The 11,078-nt window shown below is 50.7% G+C and overlaps 1 protein-coding gene and 1 non-coding gene across 3 annotated transcripts; one reads left to right on the top strand and one right to left on the bottom strand.

The window, feature by feature from the left end:
• The first annotated feature begins 42 nt into the window (after positions 1 to 42).
• On the top strand, positions 43 to 10,550 carry CUNH22orf23 (chromosome unknown C22orf23 homolog). Of its 2 annotated transcripts, none has more exons than XM_042693275.1 (7): positions 43 to 128; positions 383 to 494; positions 2,814 to 2,876; positions 7,177 to 7,356; positions 9,185 to 9,316; positions 9,667 to 9,767; positions 9,871 to 10,550. In XM_042693275.1, the coding sequence occupies exons 2-7, from the start codon at positions 392 to 394 to the stop codon at positions 9,940 to 9,942; spliced, it is 651 nt and encodes a 216-aa protein (XP_042549209.1). In that variant the 5' UTR covers positions 43 to 128; positions 383 to 391; the 3' UTR covers positions 9,943 to 10,550. The 2 variants fall into 2 exon arrangements, with proteins under 2 accessions (XP_042549209.1, XP_042549210.1); XM_042693276.1 differs by having other exon boundaries at positions 58 to 113.
• LOC122119328 lies at positions 7,002 to 7,107 on the bottom strand. Its single transcript, XR_006149536.1, has one exon. It is a non-coding gene; the product is annotated as a U6 spliceosomal RNA (small nuclear RNA).
• Positions 10,551 to 11,078: the final 528 nt, after the last annotated feature.

The raw sequence follows: 11,078 nt of genomic DNA, 5'->3' as shown, positions 1-11,078 counted from the left end.
GAACCTGGACGCGGCTCTCCCGGATCCCCTGGGATTTGGTCTGGGCTTCCACCCGGTGCCGCTGTGTGCAGGAGGGGGACACCCAGGAGCGGTCTCACCCGACTCAGCCCCGCGTGAGGCTTTAACACGTGGGTGTATTTACTCGGTGGGCTCGCCTGTGACCCGGCGCTCTTCCTCTAGAGGCGTCTTACCTGCCACAGACGGAACCACGGTCTGCCCGAGTCGGGGAAGCAGGGCCGGGCGCTGCGCCCCTTCCCCGCCCTCACTCCCTCCGCCCGACCCCACTCTCGCCGGGGGGCGGGGGGCGGCGAGGGGGCCCGGGTGGGGAGGGCGAGGCCAGGGCGAGGGCAGGGTGTCTCCTTGCGTCTCCCCCCCCCCCCAGGACCCGCCCATGGCTTCGCAGGAGAGGACGGAGACCGCGGACAAAGGGCCGAGACTCTGGCACGCCCCCAAGAGCGCCACGTACACCCCGGAGACCTGCGAGCTGCTCCGAGGTAGCCTGCCTTGGAGGGCCGAGGCGGGGCGCGGCGGTGGTGGTTACCCCCGTCACTCGGTACTCCCTGCCTTGGAGGGCCGAGGCGGGGCGCGGCGGTGGTGGTTACCCCCGTCACTCGGTACTCCCTGCCTTGGAGGGCCGAGGCGGGGCGCGGCGGTGGTGGTTACCCCCGTCACTCGGTACTCCCTGCCTTGGAGGGCCGAGGCGGGGCGCGGTGGTGAGCGGCTTAGCCCTCGCTATGTTCTCCAGGTAAAAAAAAAAAAACGTGGGGTTCTGGCTGGGAAGGTGGCTCAGTGGTAGAGCGCTTGCCTTGCATGCATGAAGCCCTGGGTTTGATTCCTCAGCACCAGAAAAAGTCGGAAGTGGCGCTGTGGCTCAAGTGGTAGAGCGCTCACCTTGAACTGAAGAGCTCAGGGATGATGCCCAGGCCCAGAGTTCAGGCCCCACGACTTAAAAAAAAACAAAAAACATGCGGAGTTCAGAAAGGTTTAGGGTGCTACCTTCTTTTGAGGGTACAAGTCAAAGAACTTGTTAAGTGCAGGTGGTTCACACTTTGTAATCCTAGCTACTCAGGAGGCTGAGATGTGAGAATCACAGTCCAAAGCCAGCCCTGGTCAGAAAAGTCTGAGACTCTTTTTTTTTTGGGGGGGGGGGGGGAGGAGTCCAGTCATGGGGCCTGAACTCTGGGCCTGGGCACTGTCCCTCAGCTCTTCAGCTCAAGGCTAGCGCTCTACCACTTGAGCCACAGCGCCACTTCCGGCTTTTTTCTTTTTGCTTACGTGGTGCTGAGGAATCGAACCCAGGGCCTCATGCATGCAAGGCAAGCGCTCTACCACTGAGCACCTTCTCAGCCCCATGTCTGAGACTCTTATCACCAATTCACCACCAACTCCTAAGTGGAGTGGAGGTATGGCCCAAATAGTAGAGCACCAGCCATAATCAGAAAAAGTTCAGGAAATGGATATTGATCAAGACACATTGTGCTCATAAACTGACATTTATTGTAACCCCTTTTTACAACTACTTAAAGATAATAAAAGTACAATTTTTAAAAAACCAGCCAAGCTGGGTGCCTGTCATCCTAGCTAGTCAGGAGGCTGAGATCTGAGAGTTGCATTTCAAAGCCAGCCCAGACAGGGAAGTCCATGAGACTCTTATCTCCAATTAACCACCAGAAAACTGGAAGTGGCGCTGTGGCTCAAGTGGTAGAGTTCTCGCCTTGAGCTGGAGAGCCCAGGAACAGAGCCCAGGCCCAGAGTTCAAGCCCCAATATACTAACACACACACACACAGAGCCAGGTATGGTGATTCATGCCTATAATTCTGGCTCTTTGGGAGGCAGAGATAGGAAGAATCAAAGTTTGAAGCTAGACAAATAAGCTCATGAGACCATCTCAACTAATAAAGCTAGTTATGGGAATATATACTTGCCATCCAGCTATTCAGGAACCTGAAATAGGAAGATCATACTTCAGAAAAGCAGACCTTAGAAGTGAAAATGTAATTCTGTAAACCTCCCCAACCTTGGGACAGTGACTCTTTTCCATGAGCTGGTTCTGAGGAGGGACATTCGAAACCCCTTCACTTCAATAAAAATGTGTGCTGGATACTAGAGGTAGTACAGTGCCAGCTTAAAAAAAAAAAAAAAAAAAAGCTGAGTGAAAATGCAAGGCCTTGAGTTCAAGCCCCAGTATACACACACACACACACATACACACACACACACACACACACACACACACACACACACACACACAAATAAAATTCAACATCTAACCCTGAGCAGAAACTTGTACTGGGGTAAAAAATTATTATGATTTTTTTTCCAACCTACTTTCAGTCTACTGGTAATATATTCCTCTCCTAGTAAACTTTCCTATCACTTTTACTACACAAAAGAGACTGTGGGGCTAGGAATGTGGCTTAGTGGCAGGCTGCTTGTCTAGTATGTATGAAGCCCTGGGTTCCATTCCTCAGTACCACATAAACTGAAAAAGTTGGAGGTGGTGCTGTGGCTCAAGTGGTAGAGCGCTAGCCTTGGGCAAAAGAAGCTCAGGGACAGTGCCTCGGCCCTGAGTTCAAGCCTCAGGACTAGCAAAAAAAAAAAAAAAAACCAACAACGGGCGGGAGGGTGGGGGGGAACTGTAGGCATGTGAAGGTCCAGGATTAAACTGCTGCTGGGTGTAACTCAAGGGAAAAGCCCATGCTTAGCATATGCACAGCCCTGGGTCTGATCCCGCGAACACTTATTTTAGGTGAGTATTGACACCTGTGTGCTGCAGCCCAGGAGGCTTCACAGAAGGGCTTTATTTTGCAGTGATGATGAAGGAATCCCAGCTGACCAACCTCCAGCAGCGCCACATCATGGACACCATAAAAAGTAAGAAGTGAATAGTCCACAGACTTCTTAGGCCGAGAGGCTAGAGCCATAGTCCCTCTGTGTGTGATACCAGTACTGGGTTTGGATTCAGGGCCTGAGCCCTAGCTATCTCTTAGCATTTGTGCTCAAGGCTGGTGTTGACCACTTGAGACACAGCTCCATTTGTGGCTTTTTGCTGATTAATTGGAGATGAATCTCATGGACTGTCCTGCCCATGCTGGCTTCAAACTGTGATCCTCAGACCTCAGCCTCCTGAGAAGCTAGGTTTACATATATGAGCCTACTAGTGTCTAGCTGGAGGCATCTTTTTCTTTTTAAAGAAAACAAAAAAATTGAGGGAGCAGTCCTGGCCTCTGAACTTGAATGAAGAAGTTAATGGATAGTGCCCAGGCTCTGAGGTAAAGCTCCAGTACTGGCACATGGGTGTGTGTGTGTGTGTGTGCGCACACACACACACACACACACACACACAGCCTTCAATCCAAACACTCAGGAAGCTGAGGTAGGAGGATTACAACTTTGTGACCAGCCTGGGCTACATAGCATGACATCATCTAAAAAAAAAACCGTGCTGGGAAGGTGGTTCAATGGTAGAGCGCTTGCCTTGTATGCATGAGGCCCTGGGTTTGATTCCTCAGCACCACATAAGCAAAAAAGAAAAAATCCAGAAGTGGTCCTGTGGCTCAAGTAGTAGAGTGCTAGCCTTGAGCTGAAGAGCTGAGGGACAGCGCCAAGGCCCAGAGTTCAGGCCCCACGACTGGACCTCCCCAAAAAAATAAAAAATAAATAAATAACCCAACTGGACTAGGAATGAGGCTCAGTGGTAGAATGCTTGCCTAGCATGAATGAAGCCCCAGTTTGGTTCCCCAATACCCCATAAACAGAAAAAGCTGAAAGTGGTGCTGTGGCTCAAGTGCTAGAGTACTAGCCTTGAGCAAAAGAAGCTATCGGACAGTGCTCAGCCCTGAGTTCAAGCCCCAGGACTGGCAGAACAAAAACCAAAAAAAAAAAACCCAAAAAACATAAAACACCAGCCTCCAAACCTTGGTAGCTTCAGCTTCCCCTCCTGAAAGTCCTCTGCCTTTCTCCTGACCAAATTGTCCCAGTCGTTTTTGAGGTTTGAGTCTGTTGTTAGGTTTTTGGTTTGTTTGGTTTTTTGTTTTTGTTTTTTTTGTCGGTCATGGGGCTTGAACTCTGGGCCTGAGCAATATCCCTCAGCTTTTCAGCTCAAGACTAGTGCTTTACCACTTGAGCCACAGCGCCACTTCCAGTTTTCTGAGTGGTTTATTGGAGATAAGAGTCTCGCAGACTTTCCTGCCTGGGCTGGATTTGAACCATGATCCTCAAATCTCAGCCTCCTGAGTAGCTAGGATTACAGGCGTGAGCCACCAGTGCCTGGCTTGTTGTTAGGTCTTTTAAAAGACTTTGTTTTTTGTGCCAGTAGTAGTGGGGCTTCAACTCAGGGCCTGAGCACTGCCCCTTAGCTTTGTCATTCAAGGCAGGCACTCTACTACTAGAGCCACAGTTCTTTATAGCTTTTTGTGGTGATTGGACATTCCTACCCATGCTGGCTTCAAACCTCAGATGTCAGCCCTCTGAGAGTTAGGATTTCAGGCATGAGCCACTAGCACCCAGCTGTTGGCTGCGCTGTAGGCGCGCGTGCACACGCACGTGTGTATATGCACATGTGTGCCAGTACTGAGGCTTGAACTCAGGGTCTGGCTCTCTTGCCCCACCGCTAGGGAGCCACAGCTCCACATCCAGGATAGAGGGTCTTGAGGAGGGCCGGATAGGTGGGGAAGAGCGGCAGGCCTGTCCTCTGACTCCTTCATGCTCTTTGGGTCCCATCTCACACCAGCCACCTTTCTGCTTGTCTTTCGAGTCACATCCTGACTCCAACCACCTCACCTTCACCTTCTGGGCTACCACGGGGCCCGGGGCTGGATTATCATGCTATGTTACCTGAGCACTCTCACTGCTGGTGACCTCAATCTGCCCTTGGCTGTGCACTGGACCTTCAGCAGCCACTGAGAAGGGCCAGGCTTCCCCTCACAGCCCTGCCATGACTTTTCCACACCACAGGGTAAAAGGACCTTTCCAGAGGCCGTGTAACCTCTGACCTCCCCTTTCGCCCCCTTCCTGCTACCTTAGACTCTTGGCTGTGCCTTAGACACAGGGGGTACTCTATCTCATCATCTTTTCCCTCCACCTGGAATGTTTTTCCCCACAATATCTGCAGCACCATTGTCCTCATCTTCGCTGGTCTTTTCTTCAATGTTACCCTCTTCATGAGGCCTTCTATTCCTGGCCACTCTTAAAACTGCGCATCCAACCAGTGCCAGTGACTCACACCAGTAATCTTAGCTACCCCTGGGAGGCTGAGAATGAGAGGATTTGCAGTTTGAGGCCAGCCTGGGCAGAAACATTCTTGAAGCCTTTTTTTATACTCATAGCTGTGTGTAAGGATACTTACCTATCAGCTCAAGCTCTGTGGAAAGCTGCAGTTGGGAGGATTACAGTTCCAGACCAGAAAAGGACACAAGATTAATCAATTAAAACAAAAACAAAAAAAACTAAAACAATGTGCTAGTGGCTCATGCCTATAATCCTAGCTACTTAGGAGGCTGAGATCTGAGGATCATTATTCAAAGCCAGCCAGGGAAGACTCCTATCTCCAATTAGCTATCAGAAAAATAGAAGTGGCACTGTGGCTAAAAGTAGTAATGTTGGGCTGGGTAGTGGCTCAGTGGTAGAGCGCTTGCCTTACATGCCTAAGGCCCTGGGTTCGATTCCTCAGCACCACATAAGCAAAAAGAAAAAAGCCGGAAGTGGCGCTGTGGCTCAAGTGGTAGAGCGCTAGCCTTGAGCTGAAGAGCTGAGGGACAGCGCTCTGGCCCAGAGTTCAGGTCCCACGACCGGACCCCCAAAAAAAAAGTAGTAAGGTTAGCCTTGAGCAAAAAGACACCAGAACAACACCTAGGCCCCGAGTTCAAGCTCCACACCTGACAAAAAAAAAAAAAAAAAGAAAGAAAAACTGGATACGGTGTTGTTAGGCAGATTGAGGCTCAGGCATAAGCCCAGGTAGAAAGCAAGACTTTTCCTAAAAACAATCAGTAAAAAACAGAAGACACTGTATGAAAGGAAACGTACTCATTACCTGACATGTAATCAGAATCCCTCTGTACATCATTTCTATAATAACAATAAATTAATAATTAAAAAGAACAGGGCTGGTGGTGTGGCTCAGCAGTATGGTGCCAGCCTAGCAAGCACAAAGCCCTGAATTCAAACTCCCGGTACTTCTCGGGGCTGGGATACTAAACTGCAATTCCACCATACCCCTCAGTGCCCCAGCCGCCAAACAAGTTACTTATGCCAAGGTCATATCATACATACCTCTCAGTGTCTCCCCGCCCCCCGCCCCCAGCTCCTCCAGGGGCTCAGAAGACAAAGTCCCAGAATGCGTACTGTGTCTACATTCCATGATATGGAAAGCTAGAGAGGTAGAAAGGAGCCAGATCCAAGCAAGGGGTGAGGCCTGCTCTATGCTGGGCATGAAGGCAAGGAGAATGGGCCAACAGGAGAGGGCACACTTAGCTGGTGTGGGGAAGGAGCCATGGGTATCAAGAGTAGCCTAATCATCTCCTTCCTCCCTCCCCCCCCCCCCCCCCCAGGGCACCAAGCAGCACAAAAACAAAGAAAACCTCCAGTACATGAGTGGATTGCTGTACAAGAATGTTTATTGCAGCATTATTTGAAGTAGTAAAAAAAAAAGCATCAACAAAACCATTGCAAATTCTGAATGTCTGAAACTAGGAGACCAGCTAAATAAATAATGTAACCCCTCTAAGATAGATAGCAAATAACTTACATAGAAACAGGGTTTTCTGGAAAAATGAAAAATTGTTAAGTGAAAAGTTATTGGCTGCAACACAATCTGATCCAGTGTTTGCAAACAGAATCTTATATGCACATATAAAATATATGCACACGTATCTCGGAATACGTTTGTCTGAGTGTCAGGAAGTAAGGAAAGACTAGCCGTGTTTCCATTGCTTGGAGGAGAGGGATGGGCTTGGAGGGCTTCATCCATTTGACTTAGGATCACAGACAACTTGCTTTTTTTTAAATATAGAATGCTTCATGACTTTGCATGTCTTCGTTGTGCAGGGGCCATGCCAATCTTCTCTGTATGTTCCAGTTGAAGTGTATGTGCTGCCCAAGTGAGCGCAGCAACTCCCTTTTACTTGGGGGTGAGGGAAGCCAGGCAGATTCTCCTACCCCACCCTTCTGTCCCCAGGAGGAGACCCTTTGCCCCTACAATGCAACCCGACTTCCAGCCCAAGAAGATGCTCTGTCAAGCAGCCCACCTCCAGCCATCTGCCCCCCATCCTGACCGCCCGCTCTGGCCTCCGGCCCGCCAGTGTGTGCCAGGCCAACGGGGCCTACAACAGGGAGCAGTTCAAGCCTCGAGCCACAAGTAAGTGACAGAGCACCAGCTAGGCACTCCCTTCAGTCCTCTGGAGATGTAGGGGGCCAGAGACAAGCAGCCCCCAGGGCAGGTCACCTGCTGTCTAATCAAATGCCTTATACAAATGCTTTTGAGCCTTTGCACATGTTAGCATGGGGGAGGGGCTGTGGAGAGTACAGGAGAAAACAGGTCAGGGTTGGAGGCAAGGCTCAGTTGGTAGAGCACCAGCCAATGAGCAAAGTGTCAGGTACTGAGACTGAATCCTGGTCTCACAACAAAAGAAGAAAACAAAAACAAACACAGGTGGTCCCTTACCCTCTTAAATGTTTTCTGTTTGTTTGTTTTTGGGTTTTTTGTCCCCCAGAGTTGGGTGCCAGTGGCCCACTCCTGTCATCCTAGCTCCTCAGGAGGCTGAGATCTGAGGATCACGGTCCAAGCAGCCAGCGGAGGAATGTGCATGAGACTCTAATCTCCCAATTAACCAGCAAAAAAGCGAAAAGTGAGGTAGTAGCTCAAGTGATAGAGCACCAGCCTCGAGTGAGAAAGTTCAAGGACAGTGCCCAGGCCCTGAGTTCAAACCTCAGATCCCCCCCCCCCCCAAACCCCATCCCCCACAGACACACACATCCCCAAATTCCTTTATTTTTTTTTTTTGGGGGGGGGTCTGGTCATGGGGCCTGAACTCTAGGCCTGGGCGCTGTCCCTCAGCTCAGCTCAAGGCTAGCGCTCTACCACTTGAGCCACAGCGCCACTTCCGGTTTTTTTCTGTTTGCTTATGTGGTGCTGAGGAATCGAACCCAGGGCCTTATGCATGCAAAGCAAGCGCTGTACCTCTGAGCCACCTTCCCACCCCCCCCCTTTTTTTTTTAATTAACTGTGTTCTCCTAATCCCTGAGATTAGGAGGTGGCTGTGCTCCAGCTGCCTCCCAGGTCCTTCGCCCTGTTCCTGCCTGGCCCCAGGCAGCACCCCCAAGCTCCCCATACTGTTAACAGGCTGAGGAGGCCAAGGTTCCTGAGTTTCCTTAGCCTTGCTCTGCTCCAAAGTGTGTAGATTTTGGCAAACCTCTTGGTTCTTTTTTTTTTTTTTTTGTCGGTTGTGGGGCTTGAAATCTGGGTCTGGGCTTTGTCCCTGAGCTCTTCAGCTCAAGGGTCATGCTCTACCTCTTGAGTCACAGCGCCACTTCTGGTTTTCTGGTGGTTTATTGGAGGTTAAGAGTCTCATGGACTTTCCTGCCTGGGCTGGCTTTGAACTGTGATCCTCAGATCTCAGCCTCCTGAGTAACTAGGATTACAGGTGTGAGCCACTGGCACCCGGCTCTTCTTGGTTCTTTCCTTTCTTTCTTATTTCTTTTCTTCTTCCTTCCTTCCTTTCTTTCTTCTTTCCTTTCTTTCTTTCTTTCTTTCTTTCTTTCTTTCTTTCTTTCTTTCTTTCTTTCTTTCTTTCTTTCTTTCTTTCTTTCTTTCTTTCTGTCATGGGGCATGAACTCTGGGCCTGGGCACTGTCCCTCAGCTCTTCAGCTCAAGGCTCGCGCTCTACCACTTGAGCCTCAGCCCTACTTCCAGCCTTTTCTGTTTATGTGGTGCTGAGGAATGGAGCCCAGGGCCTCATGCATGCAAGGCAAGCGCTCTACCACGGAGCCACCTTCTCAGCACCTCTTCGGTTCTTTCAAGCACTGTCTTGACATGACAAGCTCAGAGTCAGCCAGGGGAGAAGAGGCTGGGTGTGCAGAGGCCCTCTCCACATGACCCAGACACCCTGCAATGCGCATGCCCATTGCAAACATTCTGGAGAAGGGTGCTATTTGCACCTTAACAAGGCCATTTCTGGGCCCGACAGGAGATCTGGACAAGGAGAAACGAAGGCTCCAAAACATCTTCGCTACTGGGAAGGACCAAGAGGAACGGAAAAAGAAGGAACCCCCTGTGCAGCAGCAGGACCCAGGCCCGGAGGTGGACCGGTTTGAAGAACGTAAGCCAGCTGGGGGAGGAGGGTGCAGAGTCAGATGGGACCAAGAGAGCAACATCACTTCACACAAAACCACAGCGAGGCCAAGGCCAGCATGGGTGGGAAAGTCCATGAAACTCTTATCTCCAATTAATCAGCAAAGGGCCAAAAGTGGAGCTGTAACTCAAGTGGTAGAGCACAGACCTTGAGTGAAAAAGCTTAGAGACAGCACCTAGGCCCTGAGGTCAAACCAGAACCAGCACAAAAATAACTACAAATCAAGAACCACTGTGAGGCACTGCACTAGCCCGCGCAGCTCATGGAGCCTGGGGTCCCATTTGCCTGGACACTGACGCCCATTTCCCTCTGTGCAGTGGTGAAGGAGATCCAGGACAGGAAAGAATTCCTGACTGCCATGGAGGCCCTGGGGCAGGGCAAGCAATACCGAGGGCTCATCCTCGCTGAGATCTCCCAGGTAGGAGCAGCAGCCAGAAAGTGGGGAAAAGGGGGGGTACCCCAGGAGGGGGGGGCCAGGATGGCAGGACCCTGAGCCAGCTGACCCCAGTTTCCCCTTACAGAAACTCCGGGAGATGGAAGACATTGACCGCAAGAGGAGCAAGGAACTTAGCAAGGTTCTAGCCTCCACGTAAGATGAGCAGGCCAGCGCAGCCTGGCCACAGGATCCCACCCACACCGGCCTCCAGCCATGTCAGCTGGTGGTGTGCCACTTCCTTGATGTACAGAAGCCAAGGGGCTCCCTCGACCCTCCAGGGATGTTTGGCACCCACAGTCAGACACAGACTTGGAATGCTGGAATCTTTTCTAGGGTGAGCGCCCAGATCCAGTGAAGGCAAGGCCCAAGCCTCACCCATCCCGGACATGCTGCAAGGCCACCCAGCGGTCCCTCCCACCCACCACCCACCTCCGCAGCCTCTGGGGATCCCGTTTGTGGCCTTTCCGAACTTAGGAATGAAGAGGACTCCTTCCATCTGCTGTCTTAGGACCTATTATTTATTTGACTTTTTGTAGCCTCTGCAAGGATTAATTGGCCTTAATAAAACACATTTAACTTGGGGGTCTCCACATGCAACTCCCTGCTTTCAGAGGGAAAATTATTTAGAACTTGTCAAGAACATATGATTTCCATCCAACAGGTGCTGGATGGAAAGAAAATCGTGAGACTCCGGTTAGCCACCAGAAAGCTGGAGCACCAGCCTTGAGTGTCCAAGCTCTGTACAGGTGTGTACATGCATGCACACATGCATGTACACACACACACACACAAGCCAAGCACCAGTGGCTCATGCCTATAATTGGAACTACTCAGGAGGCTGAGATCTGAGAATCACAGTTCAAAGCCAGTTCAACAGGAAAGTCCATGAGACTCTTATCTTTAATTAACCACCAGAAAGCTGGAAGATTCAAGTGGTAGAGTAATTAGCCTTGAGCAAAAAAGCTCAGGGACAGCACTCAGGCCCTGAGTTCAAGTGCCAGTTCTGGCACAAAAAGAGAAAATGGGACCCAGGCTCTTTCGAGCCCTCCATGGCAGCAACGATAGCGGGCACTGAACTTCAGTAGACAGTGGGCCTGGTTCATACAACCAAGGGCACTTAAGCAGCAAACAGCCTACTCAGATTAAAGCTTAGTTTAGTCTTCCATAAAGCAGACAAGAAATGAAGGGGTGGACAGGGCCCGTACTTGAGTGGTCCCAGCTTTGGCGTTCCAGCCTCACTATGTACTACATGACCTCAACCTTAACCTCTGAAAAACTCCAAACCCACAGCCT

The sequence above is a fragment of the Dipodomys spectabilis genome, unplaced genomic scaffold (assembly GCF_019054845.1).
Source record: "Dipodomys spectabilis isolate Male_0828 unplaced genomic scaffold, ASM1905484v1 ptg000163l, whole genome shotgun sequence".
NCBI classification, from domain to species: domain Eukaryota; kingdom Metazoa; phylum Chordata; class Mammalia; order Rodentia; family Heteromyidae; genus Dipodomys; species Dipodomys spectabilis.
This window is presented reverse-complemented; position numbering and strand designations above follow the sequence as displayed.